Source organism: Drosophila willistoni, chromosome 3R, assembly GCF_018902025.1.
Source record: "Drosophila willistoni isolate 14030-0811.24 chromosome 3R, UCI_dwil_1.1, whole genome shotgun sequence".
Taxonomy (NCBI): domain Eukaryota; kingdom Metazoa; phylum Arthropoda; class Insecta; order Diptera; family Drosophilidae; genus Drosophila; species Drosophila willistoni.
This window is the reverse complement of record NC_061086.1, coordinates 24,358,339-24,370,796: the sequence shown is the minus strand read 5'-3', so window position 1 is coordinate 24,370,796 and position 12,458 is coordinate 24,358,339. Positions and strand designations below refer to the sequence as shown.

The 12,458-nt window shown below is 38.9% G+C and overlaps 1 protein-coding gene across 1 annotated transcript; it reads left to right on the top strand.

Annotated features, from left to right (window-relative positions):
• Positions 1–6,822: 6,822 nt before the first annotated feature.
• On the top strand, positions 6,823–10,266 carry LOC6647554 (fibroblast growth factor receptor homolog 1). The gene has a single exon (XM_002070003.3). The coding sequence runs from the start codon at positions 7,575–7,577 to the stop codon at positions 9,858–9,860; it is 2,286 nt and encodes a 761-aa protein (XP_002070039.3). The 5' UTR covers positions 6,823–7,574; the 3' UTR covers positions 9,861–10,266.
• Positions 10,267–12,458: the final 2,192 nt, after the last annotated feature.

Here is a 12,458-nt window from a genome sequence, read left to right as displayed (position 1 = left end):
TGGCAGACTCTCTGAAGACTCTGAGATCTCTTGCTCTGGCTTTGGCTCTTGCTCTGGCATTGGGACCGGGCCTGGCCTGTCAAACTGCCGGACCACATTGTAAGTTATGATTAGCTCACGCGCTTTAAAGATTTAAGACCGGAAATGCTCAAAAAGGGGAGAGCCAATAATTCAAATTCAAATCTCTTCAATATATAGAGAGTTTTGAGTGATTTCAAATGCGATTCGAGTTTTCTCGTCGTATAGTTTCACCCGCATCATTTTGCACCCACTCATAATCCAAAGGAGCAGATGGCAAAATTTTTTTTTGCCTCATGTAACTAAAATATTTGTATTCAAACTTTGACAGTTGGCACTCTGTGTAACGGTTTAGGTTTTCGATTACCAAAGTAATTTCTATTTGCATATTTCATTGACTAAAAACTTTAATGGCCATGCGATTGTTTTTTTTGGGGTTACCTTTTTCCGGCTTTCCTTTAGCATAGTTTGGTTTTGATTTCGGTTTTCGGTTTTTTTTTTGGATTTTCCCATAATCCTGGCAAGTCAGCGTGGCATATTTTCAATATAATTGGCAATAAAACTTCATGTTAATGTGCAATTAATCATATTAGCAATTAACTTTATGCTGTTTGGCTGCACCGCACGAGATCATCGAAACTGTTCGCTGTGATCGTTTGCAGATCGTGTTGTCTCCAAGCCGGTTCGCATCTCCCAGTTCCCAGTTCGTGCATCTGGGCCAATTTTCAATATTTATATCTATGTTTGCAGAGAGCCAACAACTTGTGTTCAATTTCTGGTCAAATTGAAAAACCATACGGAAGCTTAGCAAAAAAAAGGAGGCTCATGTCGAAGTTGCAGTTGCAGCTATTTTTGCTAGTACCTGGATACCTATAAAATTTAAGTATTATGACCATATAACTTCCGTTATGGATGAGGCCATAAAGTGTTGGCTGTACAAAAAGGAGAAAATGTACCATCTGGGTTATATTATTTCTATTGCTTCTATTGGATAACTAAGTGTGTTGCTATTGATCAATCAAGCAAAACGCCATTTGGCCCAAAGCGGGGAACCACTCACAAATTAACAACCAATAATCGTTAATTGTTTTGTATACTCTACTCGACTCTATTGCCCTTCGGAATAGTTGTACCCTTTTCTTTGCTTGACGACTAAACGATGCCATTGTCTTTGGGGCTTTGGGACAATCTCTCCTCACAGCGTGTGTGCTTTGATGGCCTCAAGTGTCTTCTTCATTAGAGTTCCTATGTATAGTGTTTTTTTCTTTGTTAGATTTGGCTACTGTTTTTGGTGTCTTTCTTTTTTGCTAGTTATTAAGATGCCTTCCAATTAATAAACGGCTAACTGACTGAGAGTCCAGCATTGTGCCAGCTAATGAATCCCATTTGCATAGATGCTAAACATCTTTAAATCTATTCTGGATGGAATGTATCGCAGGTCTGTAGGATTATTAAATTTACAATTGATTAATGACGGAATAGGAATTCTTGTTATTAAATTTAACGGTCTGTAACCAATTCGAAAATTTCTATTTGACAAAGGTTTCTTACATTCTGTTGAAAAAATAATTTCTATAATCCAATTTTAATTAGAAGATTAAAGTAGAAGGAAATTTTTTTAAATGATACTCAATTTACTTTCGAATAATTTATGTCATAAAATTTGTGTATATTATATTTAATATTACGGTGGTATATTACCATATTTCGTTTACAAAATATATATTTTTATACCCTTGCAGAGGGAATTATAAAATTGGTCAGATGTTTGTAACGCACAGAAGGAGACGTTTCCGACCCCATAAAGTATATATATTCTTGATCAGCATGAGAAGCTGAGTTTAAGTTGATAATATTTGGAAACCTGTGCGAATGATATTAAAATTTAAATATTTTGAAAATTTGAATATTATATTGTCTAGAATGACAGAATTATTTAAAATTATTAAAATTTACAATTTAAAAATGGCTCTAATGCAATCGGCCAGAACATTTCTCAAAATAATAGAGCGAAGAAAATTAAAAAACTAATTTAAAATATTTGGATCAGCGCATAAAATTATGCTGCACTTTTTTAGAATTCTGTCACGCGTTTGACTCAAAAATTTTGTTGGCATCTAGAACGATACTCAACTACATTTTACTTTCCAAGGGAAGGCCACTCAGACACACATGTGTGCCGCCACCGTCGCCGATATCCCATATGCTACCGCCCTGCCCCGCCCCGCCATTTCTATTCCCAATTCTCCCCCTTATATTATGAGGATTATACAATGTTTTCTCTGTTTGGATCGACCGCAAAAATACATGCATTTTGAGAAACAACTAGAGGGCCGGGACTAACTTCGAACGTGCCGAAGTTTGTATACCCTTGTTTTTGTTGATCTTCCTCTTCCTTAATGCTTAGGCTAAAGCAGTCCGGCATAAGTAGCATGCTACTGAATCGTTTGTTTGTATGACAGCTATCTAATTTAGTTACCCGATTTCGATCAAGTTCGTCACAGTCATTAATAGGTATATTAAACTGGCATATGTTATCCTACCTATGGGATATAGGTACCAGATCTTTATATATGTATAATAAAGACAGTCATTAATAGCTTTGCCAAACTTAGAATTACAATCTTTTAATAGCTTCAAAAATAACAAAGTTATTGAGAAAAGTCACCATTTGTATGGGAGCTATATGATATAGTGGTCCGATCCGGCTAATTCCGCGATATACAACCCGATCAAAGTTGAAACTTTGTAGCTGAGGAGTCTATGAGTGGCTTGCTTAGAATTACAATTTTTAATGACAATAGCTTCAAAAATAACAAAGTTATTGAGAAAAGTCACCATTTGTATGGGAGCTATATGATATAGTGGTCCGATCCGGCTAATTCCGCGATATACAACCCGATCAAAGTTGAAACTCTGTAGCTGAGGAGTCTATGAGTGGCTTGCGTGGATCCCGACATGGTTATATAAACTCTTCTCGTCGTGCTGATCAAGAATATATATATTTTATACGGTCTGCTTTCTTCTATGCGTTGCATGCCTCTGACCAAAATTAATATACCCTTTTTCCTAGGGTATAAAAATGAGATCTTTTCCTTCAGCATTGATGCTGCTCCCGCTTCTGTTTCAACTGATGATGGGGAGGGCAGCCAGCCACTCAGTCGTACTCGTATTTGTATCATTCTTTCCCTCATTTTCAATTGAAGAGATTTATTTTGCAGTCTCTGACGATCAGTTGCCATAGAACAGCGCGTCGTTACAGTTGTACAGTTTTAAAGCGATTCGAACACATCTGAACTGCAACTATTCTCGATTGATATCGAGATAATTACTACTTGTTGTTTTTTAAATTATTTATTGTACATTTGTTTTGCGTTTTCACTGTTTATGCAGCTTGTTTCTTAAGTGCCGTAGACTAAGAAATATTTGAGGAATTTTAAGTGGATCCATTGTGAAAAACGTTTGAATGGAAATTTCTGTTGTTGAAACATTTACAACAAGTGCTAACCGTGAAATTCCATAGAGAGAGAGAGAGAAAGACAGAGTGGTGACACTTTTGGATACAAAATTTTGCAATCAATAGAAAACACATAAACAAGGTAAGATATTTTAAATATTTCGACATGATTTCCATTTAAATTTAAACGGTTCAAGCTGAAGATATTGAATACTATAACAAATAGTGCGTAATTTGTGTAATATGTGAACTATATTTTGATGTTGATTTTGTTGTTCTACGTAATTGCGCGAATTATTTGTTTAGTCTACATTTTGATTGACCGCCACAGAGCGCAAATTGACTGTTTTTTTTTTTGGTTTTTTTTCCAACAAAGTTTAGAATTGTTTTCGTTGCTTTTCAAAACGGGGGCCAGTCCCAGATTTTGGTCCAATTTTTTTGTGTCGCATTCAATTAACAAATGTTTTTATGCTCGGTCGGTTAGGCTAGTGAATGCTCTACCCCCTTCCCCTTTACCCCCTTCCAAACGTCCCACCACAAGCCATAAATTTTTATGGTTTATGCCCAAGTTGAAAGCACTTTTCCACAATATCTAACTTTTGTAGTTGTGTTTTGTTTGTGTGTCATATTTATTTATGCAGTGCAACTAAAAATTGTAATAACAAAAATTTCAGTTTTAGTTTTTCTGCTTTTCCCATGAAATTTTCCCCATATGCCCCCAGGCAAAGTATCTTCATCATCTTCTTTCTCTCCATGGATTCTGTTTATCAACACAAATTCGATCGACAGCATGCTACTACACAAATCTACATACATATATATGTCTATAACATATACATACATATATAAATGTATATTTGTACGATATGAACATGCAATATTTTCTAGCCGCATAAACAAACATTGTTAAATTGTCTGTTTGTCCGACTTGCTCTATATACTATACATATGTATAGATGTATACATACATATATACCGATCTATCTGTTGGCATGGAAAGGAAGCTTTCTGCTCTTCTTTTCTGTCGTGTACAATGTGCGCTTCTGTTTTGTTGCTTTTGGCAGTCACTCAATTTGTTGTCGATACAGTTCCGTTTTGCGTTCTCAACTTTGCAATTATGTATTATAAGTTTGGGTAATCTTTACATAAATAAAGATTATACACATTTGTAACTTAATAGAACCTCTTTCATTGTTTCGATTTATTCGATAAAGCTTCATCTGAAACCTTCGATTTCTCACGTTCTCTCAGATACCAACGATGCATTCCAATATTACAGACTCGTGCCCATATCGAATGTGCGTCACTCACTCTCAGTTTGTTGGCTTCCAAAAAATTCAACTTGGAAAGGTGATGAGTTCTATATATTTTACTACAAATTTTGTTTACTTTTCACGTTGAAAAATGGCAATTATTTTCGCTGTGTGTTTATTAATTTTGAGTGTGGACAGGAAATATACTAGATGTAGTATACATACATATATTAGGCAGGATGTTAGTACATACATATATTGATGTGGTTTTTTTTTAGGTTTTTAATTTCAATGCAAATTGTGACCTTCAAATCGGAAATATATTTTTGCAGGGAAAAGATCTTCTAGGAATCTAAAATCGAAGCAAACCCTTTCTCACAAAATCAGAGACTCGCGCCCTTCCTTTTTTTGAATGCTTACCCAAGACGCCAGATCCAGTCAAAAGATGCGTATGTGCAACATATGTGTGGCACGATCGTATTCTAGGTAGAAAAGTGAAATTATGTGCCTTCTGCATATTGCCAGAGAGTATTTGTGTGCGAGATATATATATAGAGAGAGAGAAAGAGAGATGGAATATGAGAGGAGTGACGTTTTGTTGTCTCAAATAGACACCAGACGCAACTCGAAACAATATTTGCCCTTGCTTCTTCTGGACGTTGACATAAAAGACGGGACGGCCGGGACGGAGGGCCCAGTAGTTTTTAATTTCTTTAATTTTCTCTACGCCGCCAGATGTGGGTTGTTGTGAGCACACCAAGAACAACAAGAGGCACACACTACACTCTGTGTGTGTCTGTTTTAATTAAGCGAGAGATCAGCAATGAGAGGGAGTGAGTGAGTGAGTGGGATAGTTGAGAGAATCCGAGAGAATGAGAGAGAGAGCTCTGCACATTCATATGTACATACCTACATATGTGAAAAATTAAGGCAACCGTTGAAAGCGAAAAGAGGCGCAAAAAGATGCGGGAAGCTAAAGGCAACGACCAACAATGAGACTTTTTGTACACACACAGAACACAGAACATTGGAAATTTAACGGCAAAACGAAAAAAAAAACCGAAAACCGAAAGCCAAAAACAACAACAAAATAAATAAAATGTTGTACCAAATGGAAGCAGGGCCACTAAATTGAGTCGTCGACGCCGGCGCAGTGAGTAGGATGTTTTTAGTGTGCGTTACCCGACGACGATGTTCTGTAGTATAGTGTAGTGAGCGAGTGAGCGTAGGAACTACGTTGCTACTAAACAGAACACAGTTTTCTGTTAGCACTGTGGAAATACACAACTCGCATACGGAAAGATCGTTGAATTGTACGTACGGATAAAGAAATTGCTGCTAAACGGGCCACCCTCCAATGTGATATACACATACGATATTTAGGTGTATGTATACATGTATTTTTCACGTAGCTCTATGTGTGTGTGTTTGTGTGTGTGTGCTGTTAATGTGTTGTGCAAAAAATAGAATATGTATTTTCAAAAAACAAAAAAAAAGTCTGCTATATGTGAACTACTTGCAGTCTCCATTGATTTGACGCATTCTATTGCAGGCTGGATGAACTTTTGAAGTGCGCTGATCTTGGTTTTAAACTTGTGCCAAATAAATTGTTCTGATTAACTCTCGCCTCCTTTTCTGTGTCAGACATGGCACGCGCTTAAAAATCTCGCGATTTTATACCGGAAACGAGCACGACATTCTATTTAAGTCGAGCCAAATGGAAATGGTCTTTAATGAAATTTAGTCTTACCTACATATACGTACATATAAGGCGTACACTCAGATATATATACCATACATATGTATTGTATATAGATAAAGTTTCCGACAAAAAGCTTATGAATGAAATTGGCGAAATTTTTGGTAAACAATTTTCAACTAGTGAACAAAGATCAAAGGAAAAATTCTGTCTTTTTGATTAACGAGTGCAATACATGTATTTTTATAGCCGATTCCCTAAATTTTGTGGTTACTTTGCATGTTTTTTTTGTTTGGGTTTGGAAAAAAGGGAAATAGAAAGTTCTTGAATTCAAAGGAAATGCACATAAATCTAATCATCTAAATTCTTTCAGGTGCTGCATTCACATCAACAACATCAACAACAAAAAAAACATCAACATCAGTGAACAACATCATCAACAAGAAAAAGTGTCCCCTTAGAAGCAGCTGTTGAATGATCTATGAACTCTTAAAACGCCCACAGCTTTGCCTCTCAACTTACCCGTAGTGCTCTCCTTCTGTCGTTCTTGCTTATTTTGGTGACAAAAATGCCTTCTGCCATAAATCCATCAACTTGCTGAGTAAATCAAACTCAAGTAACAATAATTAAAGAGGCCATAATATAGATATACCGAAAAGGTATATACATATATTATTTTTAGGAAAGATATTTCCGTTACAAGTGAGAGTGAGAGTGATGAGAAGTGATCATCATCATCATCAGCCTCCAATTGCAATTCGGAAACACTTCAAAGACTAAGCTAAAAACACATGTTGCTGGGATATCAGAGGACTGAGAGAGAGGAGGAAGGAAACTGAAATAAATTAGAAAACTAGAAGAGATCACAGGGAGAGATCGAAGTGAGTGAGTGGATACAGTGAGAGTGAGAGTGATGGAGTAAAGTGGATTTCCGGTGAATAAAAAACCAACAACACATGCGACAGTATCCCGCAAAACGAAGCCTACCCCGACGCCGACGACAAACAGACGGAGTTACAGTTGCAGTTGCCGTTGCCGTTGCCATTGCCATTGAAGGGCGCTCAGGCCGAGTGGCACTTAGGGTGCCCCAGGGCATCATCAGCATCATCAGAGCCTCCGATATAGATATACAGTTACAAAAATAAATATGCTAAAAATGGATGACAACAACAACTACAGAAATTTCAGTTGCTACAGCAACGTTGCCAGCCAAAGACGCAGCAAAATGAGTACGGGAAGTAGTAGACGGCAGTGTCGATGTCGAATTCAAAGTCAGATCTCGATGCTGTGCTGTTTGCTGCTTGTGGCAATGATTTTTCTTCAAGCTGAGGCCAGACGGCCGCCATCTAGCTCGCAGGAAATGATCAAGGACTACGAAACATCGGCAAACAATAATACCAGCAGCAACAGCAGCACTTTCCAAACTCCTGCCGCAGAGGACATGGATCAAGATTCGGAGGATGATGATTTGAGCCACAAATCAGTATCAGGAAATACGGAAAAGCAAGCATCGCCCAGCTTTAAGAACCCCCTGAAAATGTCCGTGATGTATACTAAACCCTCGGGTTCATCGGTGAATCTGGGCTGTCATGCTTCAGGTTATCCGGATCCAAATATCACCTGGTATCGTAATGGTATTAGTGAATGGACCCGGACCTATGGCCGCACGAAAAAGGGACGTTGGCAACTCATCATGGAGGATCTGATACCAGATGATTCCAATCATTACATGTGTCTTGTCTGCAATCCCTTGGGCTGCATCAATCACACTGCAAATTTGATTGTCAGCGATCGAGTTAACCACAAACCAATTCTACTGATTGGACCCGCCAACTTAACCCTGCAGATCAATGGCAGTGGCAAAATGGATTGTAAATATCTCTCGGACTTGACCAGCAAAAAGGCATGGATGTTTGAACCCTGCCAGTCGGCCAACAATTGCTCCTTGACGCGGACTATTATTGGCGAGGATATGGATAGCTTGGAGTTTGTCAATGTGACCCAGGACAAGGAGGGCTGGTACACATGCATCGAAAGCAATAGCCTGGGACAGTCGGGAAGCAAAGCCTATCTGAGAGTAATGAGCAGTCTGCAGCTTCTTGAAGCCGGAATGGGCACTGGTCAAGCCGTATTGATGATTATTGTGGTGGCGGGCATTGCCATATTGATATTCCTGTGGATTTTCTTCGTACTCTATGCCATGCGCAAGATGAAGCACGACAAACTGCTGAAACAGCGCATTGAACGGGTGCACCAGTGGACTAAAAAGGTGATCATTTACAAGCCAGAGGGTGGCGCTGGCATTGGTGGTGGGGATTCAAGTGGCTCAATGGACACCATGATAATGCCAGTGGTTAAGATAGAGAAGCAACGCACCACTGTCCTACAAAGCGGCAATGAGCCGACTCCGTTTAATGAATACGAATTTCCACTCGACTCCGACTGGGAACTTCCACGAGCACAGCTTATTTTGGGTGCCACCTTGGGCGAAGGAGCGTTTGGCAGAGTTGTCATGGCTGAGGTGAATAATGCTATTGTTGCCGTGAAAATGGTTAAGGAAGGACACACTGACGACGACATAGCCAGTTTGGTCCGGGAAATGGAAGTGATGAAGATAATTGGTCGACATCCGAATATCATTAACCTTTTGGGCTGCTGCAGTCAAAGCGGCCCACTTTATGTTATCGTGGAATATGCCCCTCACGGCAATCTCAAGGATTTCCTCTTCAAGAATCGGCCGTATGGCAGAGATCCACTTGACTCAAGCAAATCTCCACCCTCTCCGCTGCCCCCGCCGCAGCATTTAATCAACGAAAAGGATCTAATCAAGTTCGCACATCAAATTGCCCGTGGCATGGACTACCTGGCCTCGCGTCGTTGTATTCATCGTGATCTGGCGGCACGTAATGTCCTCGTTAGCGACGACTACGTTCTGAAGATAGCTGACTTTGGTTTGGCTCGTGATATACAGAGCACGGATTACTATCGGAAAAATACGAATGGCCGATTGCCCATCAAGTGGATGGCTCCGGAATCGCTGCAGGAGAAGTTTTACGATTCCAAGAGCGATGTCTGGTCCTATGGCATATTGCTGTGGGAGATAATGACATTTGGAGCCCAACCCTATCCGGCGATTATGTCAGCCGAAGAGCTCTATAGCTATCTTATGTCCGGACAGCGCATGGAGAAGCCATCAAAATGCTCGATAAACATTTACATTCTTATGCGTCAGTGTTGGCATTTTAATGCTGACGATCGTCCGCCCTTCACGGAGATTGTCGAGTATATGGACAAGCTGTTGCAAGCCAAGGAGGATTATCTGGATGTGGATATTGCCAATCTGGACACACCGCCCTCGACCAGTGACGAAGAGGAGGAAGAAGAAGATCCCCCACCTCCCTATTTAAGTCTTAGTTTTACACCAAAGGCGTAAAACCAAAAATCAACAAAAAATATCAAAGAAAAACGATTTTATTATAACATACTTAGGTTAGGTATAAAAACCAAAAATGTTCTCGGATGTGACTAACTTCGGAATTGCCGAAGATTCTGTATACCCTTGGAAAACTAGAAGCCATCAATACTCAAGCTTTTCATTAATACATACATATCTATTTAGTAATTCTTTTCAAGGGCATACTTAACCAATACACTTGAACAAATTTACATGCATATACCATTTACATACACATATATCTACTTGATAAGTTAGTCTAGTTATATCGGTTGTATCTTTCGTATTTTCCTGTACTGATCTTTGTAGTATTTCTTTATATAACTTGTAACCAATAAATGTTGCAGTTGTTGCCTGCGCGGCCTGTATCAAGTGCCTTAATGAATCGATCACAAAATAAATATTAAAGTTTTCTTAGCCCCAAAATCTGGCTAAAGAATATTCCTCCTGCTGACCGACCCTCCCCCCAAAAAATACCACTTAACACGATCTTCGCATAATCATGACGTCTCAATTTGAAAACTCACGAGGCACGCGCGTCACTAAACGAAAAATGATAAATGGAACGGCCTGCGGTCCACTCTTAATTTAGGATTTCCATTGTCTTTTTTTTTTTTTTGTTTTTGTTTTGTAGAGGTCCATAGCGTGGGAGGGCTTGGGGGGTAGGAGTGTTGTTGGAGACTTCTAGTTGGGGTCGAGACGGTGTCGGCTCGTTTGTTGACGCGCTAAATGCCATGAGCATCGAATTCGCTGGCGCTGGCGATGCAATTAGACGATAATGCAAGACAGGCACCCAGAAAAAAAGAAACTGAAAGCTTAGTTTATACAACTATTAAATGAATGGGGAGTAAAAGTCGAGGTTACTGGCATATTTGCAATAAGATCGCTTTAGGACACTTGGTGGCCAACTTAGGACTTGGCTAAAGAAACAATAATGGCGAAATGATATCGATATTCAAAGTATCATGAATTGACGACACTTTGTTTTTTTAGTTTTGCTCATGTGACCCACTAGATTACCCGACAAATTTTCATTTCGCTTTTCTCGGCTCTAGAGAGAGATCATTAATTATGCGGCATTAGACGATGGATAGAAAACGATCGCCAACGCAAAACATCGGTTTCCATAACGCATAGCATTAGAAATGATGGCCCAATGATTAATCTCAATATCTTTTGTCTATGGCACACGCTAAACTGCATTTTCGATAATTTATCAACTTAATTTTTTCTTTTATTTTTTCTGTTTGTCTGTTTATTAATTAGGGGCCCCAAAATGCATGAGAGTGTGGGCGTGATTCGATCGATGAGAGGCTTCATATAGGCCGCATCTCTCTAATGATCGGAAGTTTGACACGTGTCTCGGGGTCTAAGACAGGGCGTGGGCTTTAGATCTGACCACAAACACATATATATATATAAGCGTGGGCTTTCGGCAATTATTGCGTGAATATGTTAATTGAAAATTTTGAAAAAAAAACAAACCATTTCACCAAATATTGGAAACTATTGATAGTTACTTCAACTTCAGGAAGTCAGGTTGTACATATATGTATGTATATATAAATATTCGGGCACTTGACATGATGCATAATTTGAAACGATCGGTGATCGGCTATCGACAATCAACGATCGAATGCTGCTGCAATATCTGGCCTGTCTGGAGTGATCAATTAATTTTTTGGCCAAAGTTGGCTATTAATTTGCATGCGCTTTTTTGTTTGTTATACGTTCGTTTGGGCTGCCCGAGATCGAGATCTCGGCACAGGTTCAGGTTCCATCTAGTGGGCCAATTGTGTGAGTGGGGTGCGGTAGTGGGGCAACAACCATTTTAAAAGTCTACAAATTGCCTGTCTAACATCGAAGTCAGTTGCTGCGTCAGTCAGTCAGTCCGGCAGACAGACAGACAAACAGACAGGCAGGTAAACAGCCTCAAAAAAATCGATTGCACAGCATCGATGTGACCTCGTCTTTGCGGTTGGGGGATTCGATTTAGCAACCCAAGAAGGGTATATTCAAATTAATGATAAGTTTGGCAAACACAAGCAACTTTTCGACTCAAGGAAGATAACATTCTTAAGTTAGTTAAGTTACTTAACTTAATTCCCAAGTTAGTTTTCGTATTGGTAATTTATTTTCTTTCCAAATTCACAGATTAGACCACAAAAAAGGCTCAAAATCTCCCTGGAAGGAGTTGTCACTTAATGAATATATAATTTTCAAGGGCATGACAAAGTCGAATACAATGAAATTTTGGTTTACTACAGGTTTCCGTTTTAAGTTTTCAATTTTTTGTTGTATTTTTTTGGAAAGGCAGTGCAGACATGTTGAGTGCCTGGCTACAAGAGTTGAGTTCCTTCCAATTCCCCTTCCCCATTCCAAATGAAATTGACATAATTGTATTTTGTGTTGATAATTTAATTTACATAAATAGAAAAATCAGATAGGTACATGAAACGGAAATAATATATTAATAATAACATAAAAAAAGAAGCAATTTATATGCGCCATGACGGTGATTCAGTTTCAGTTCAGTTTCGCTGAGCACCTGTCAGAGCAGAAAACATACTTTAATCT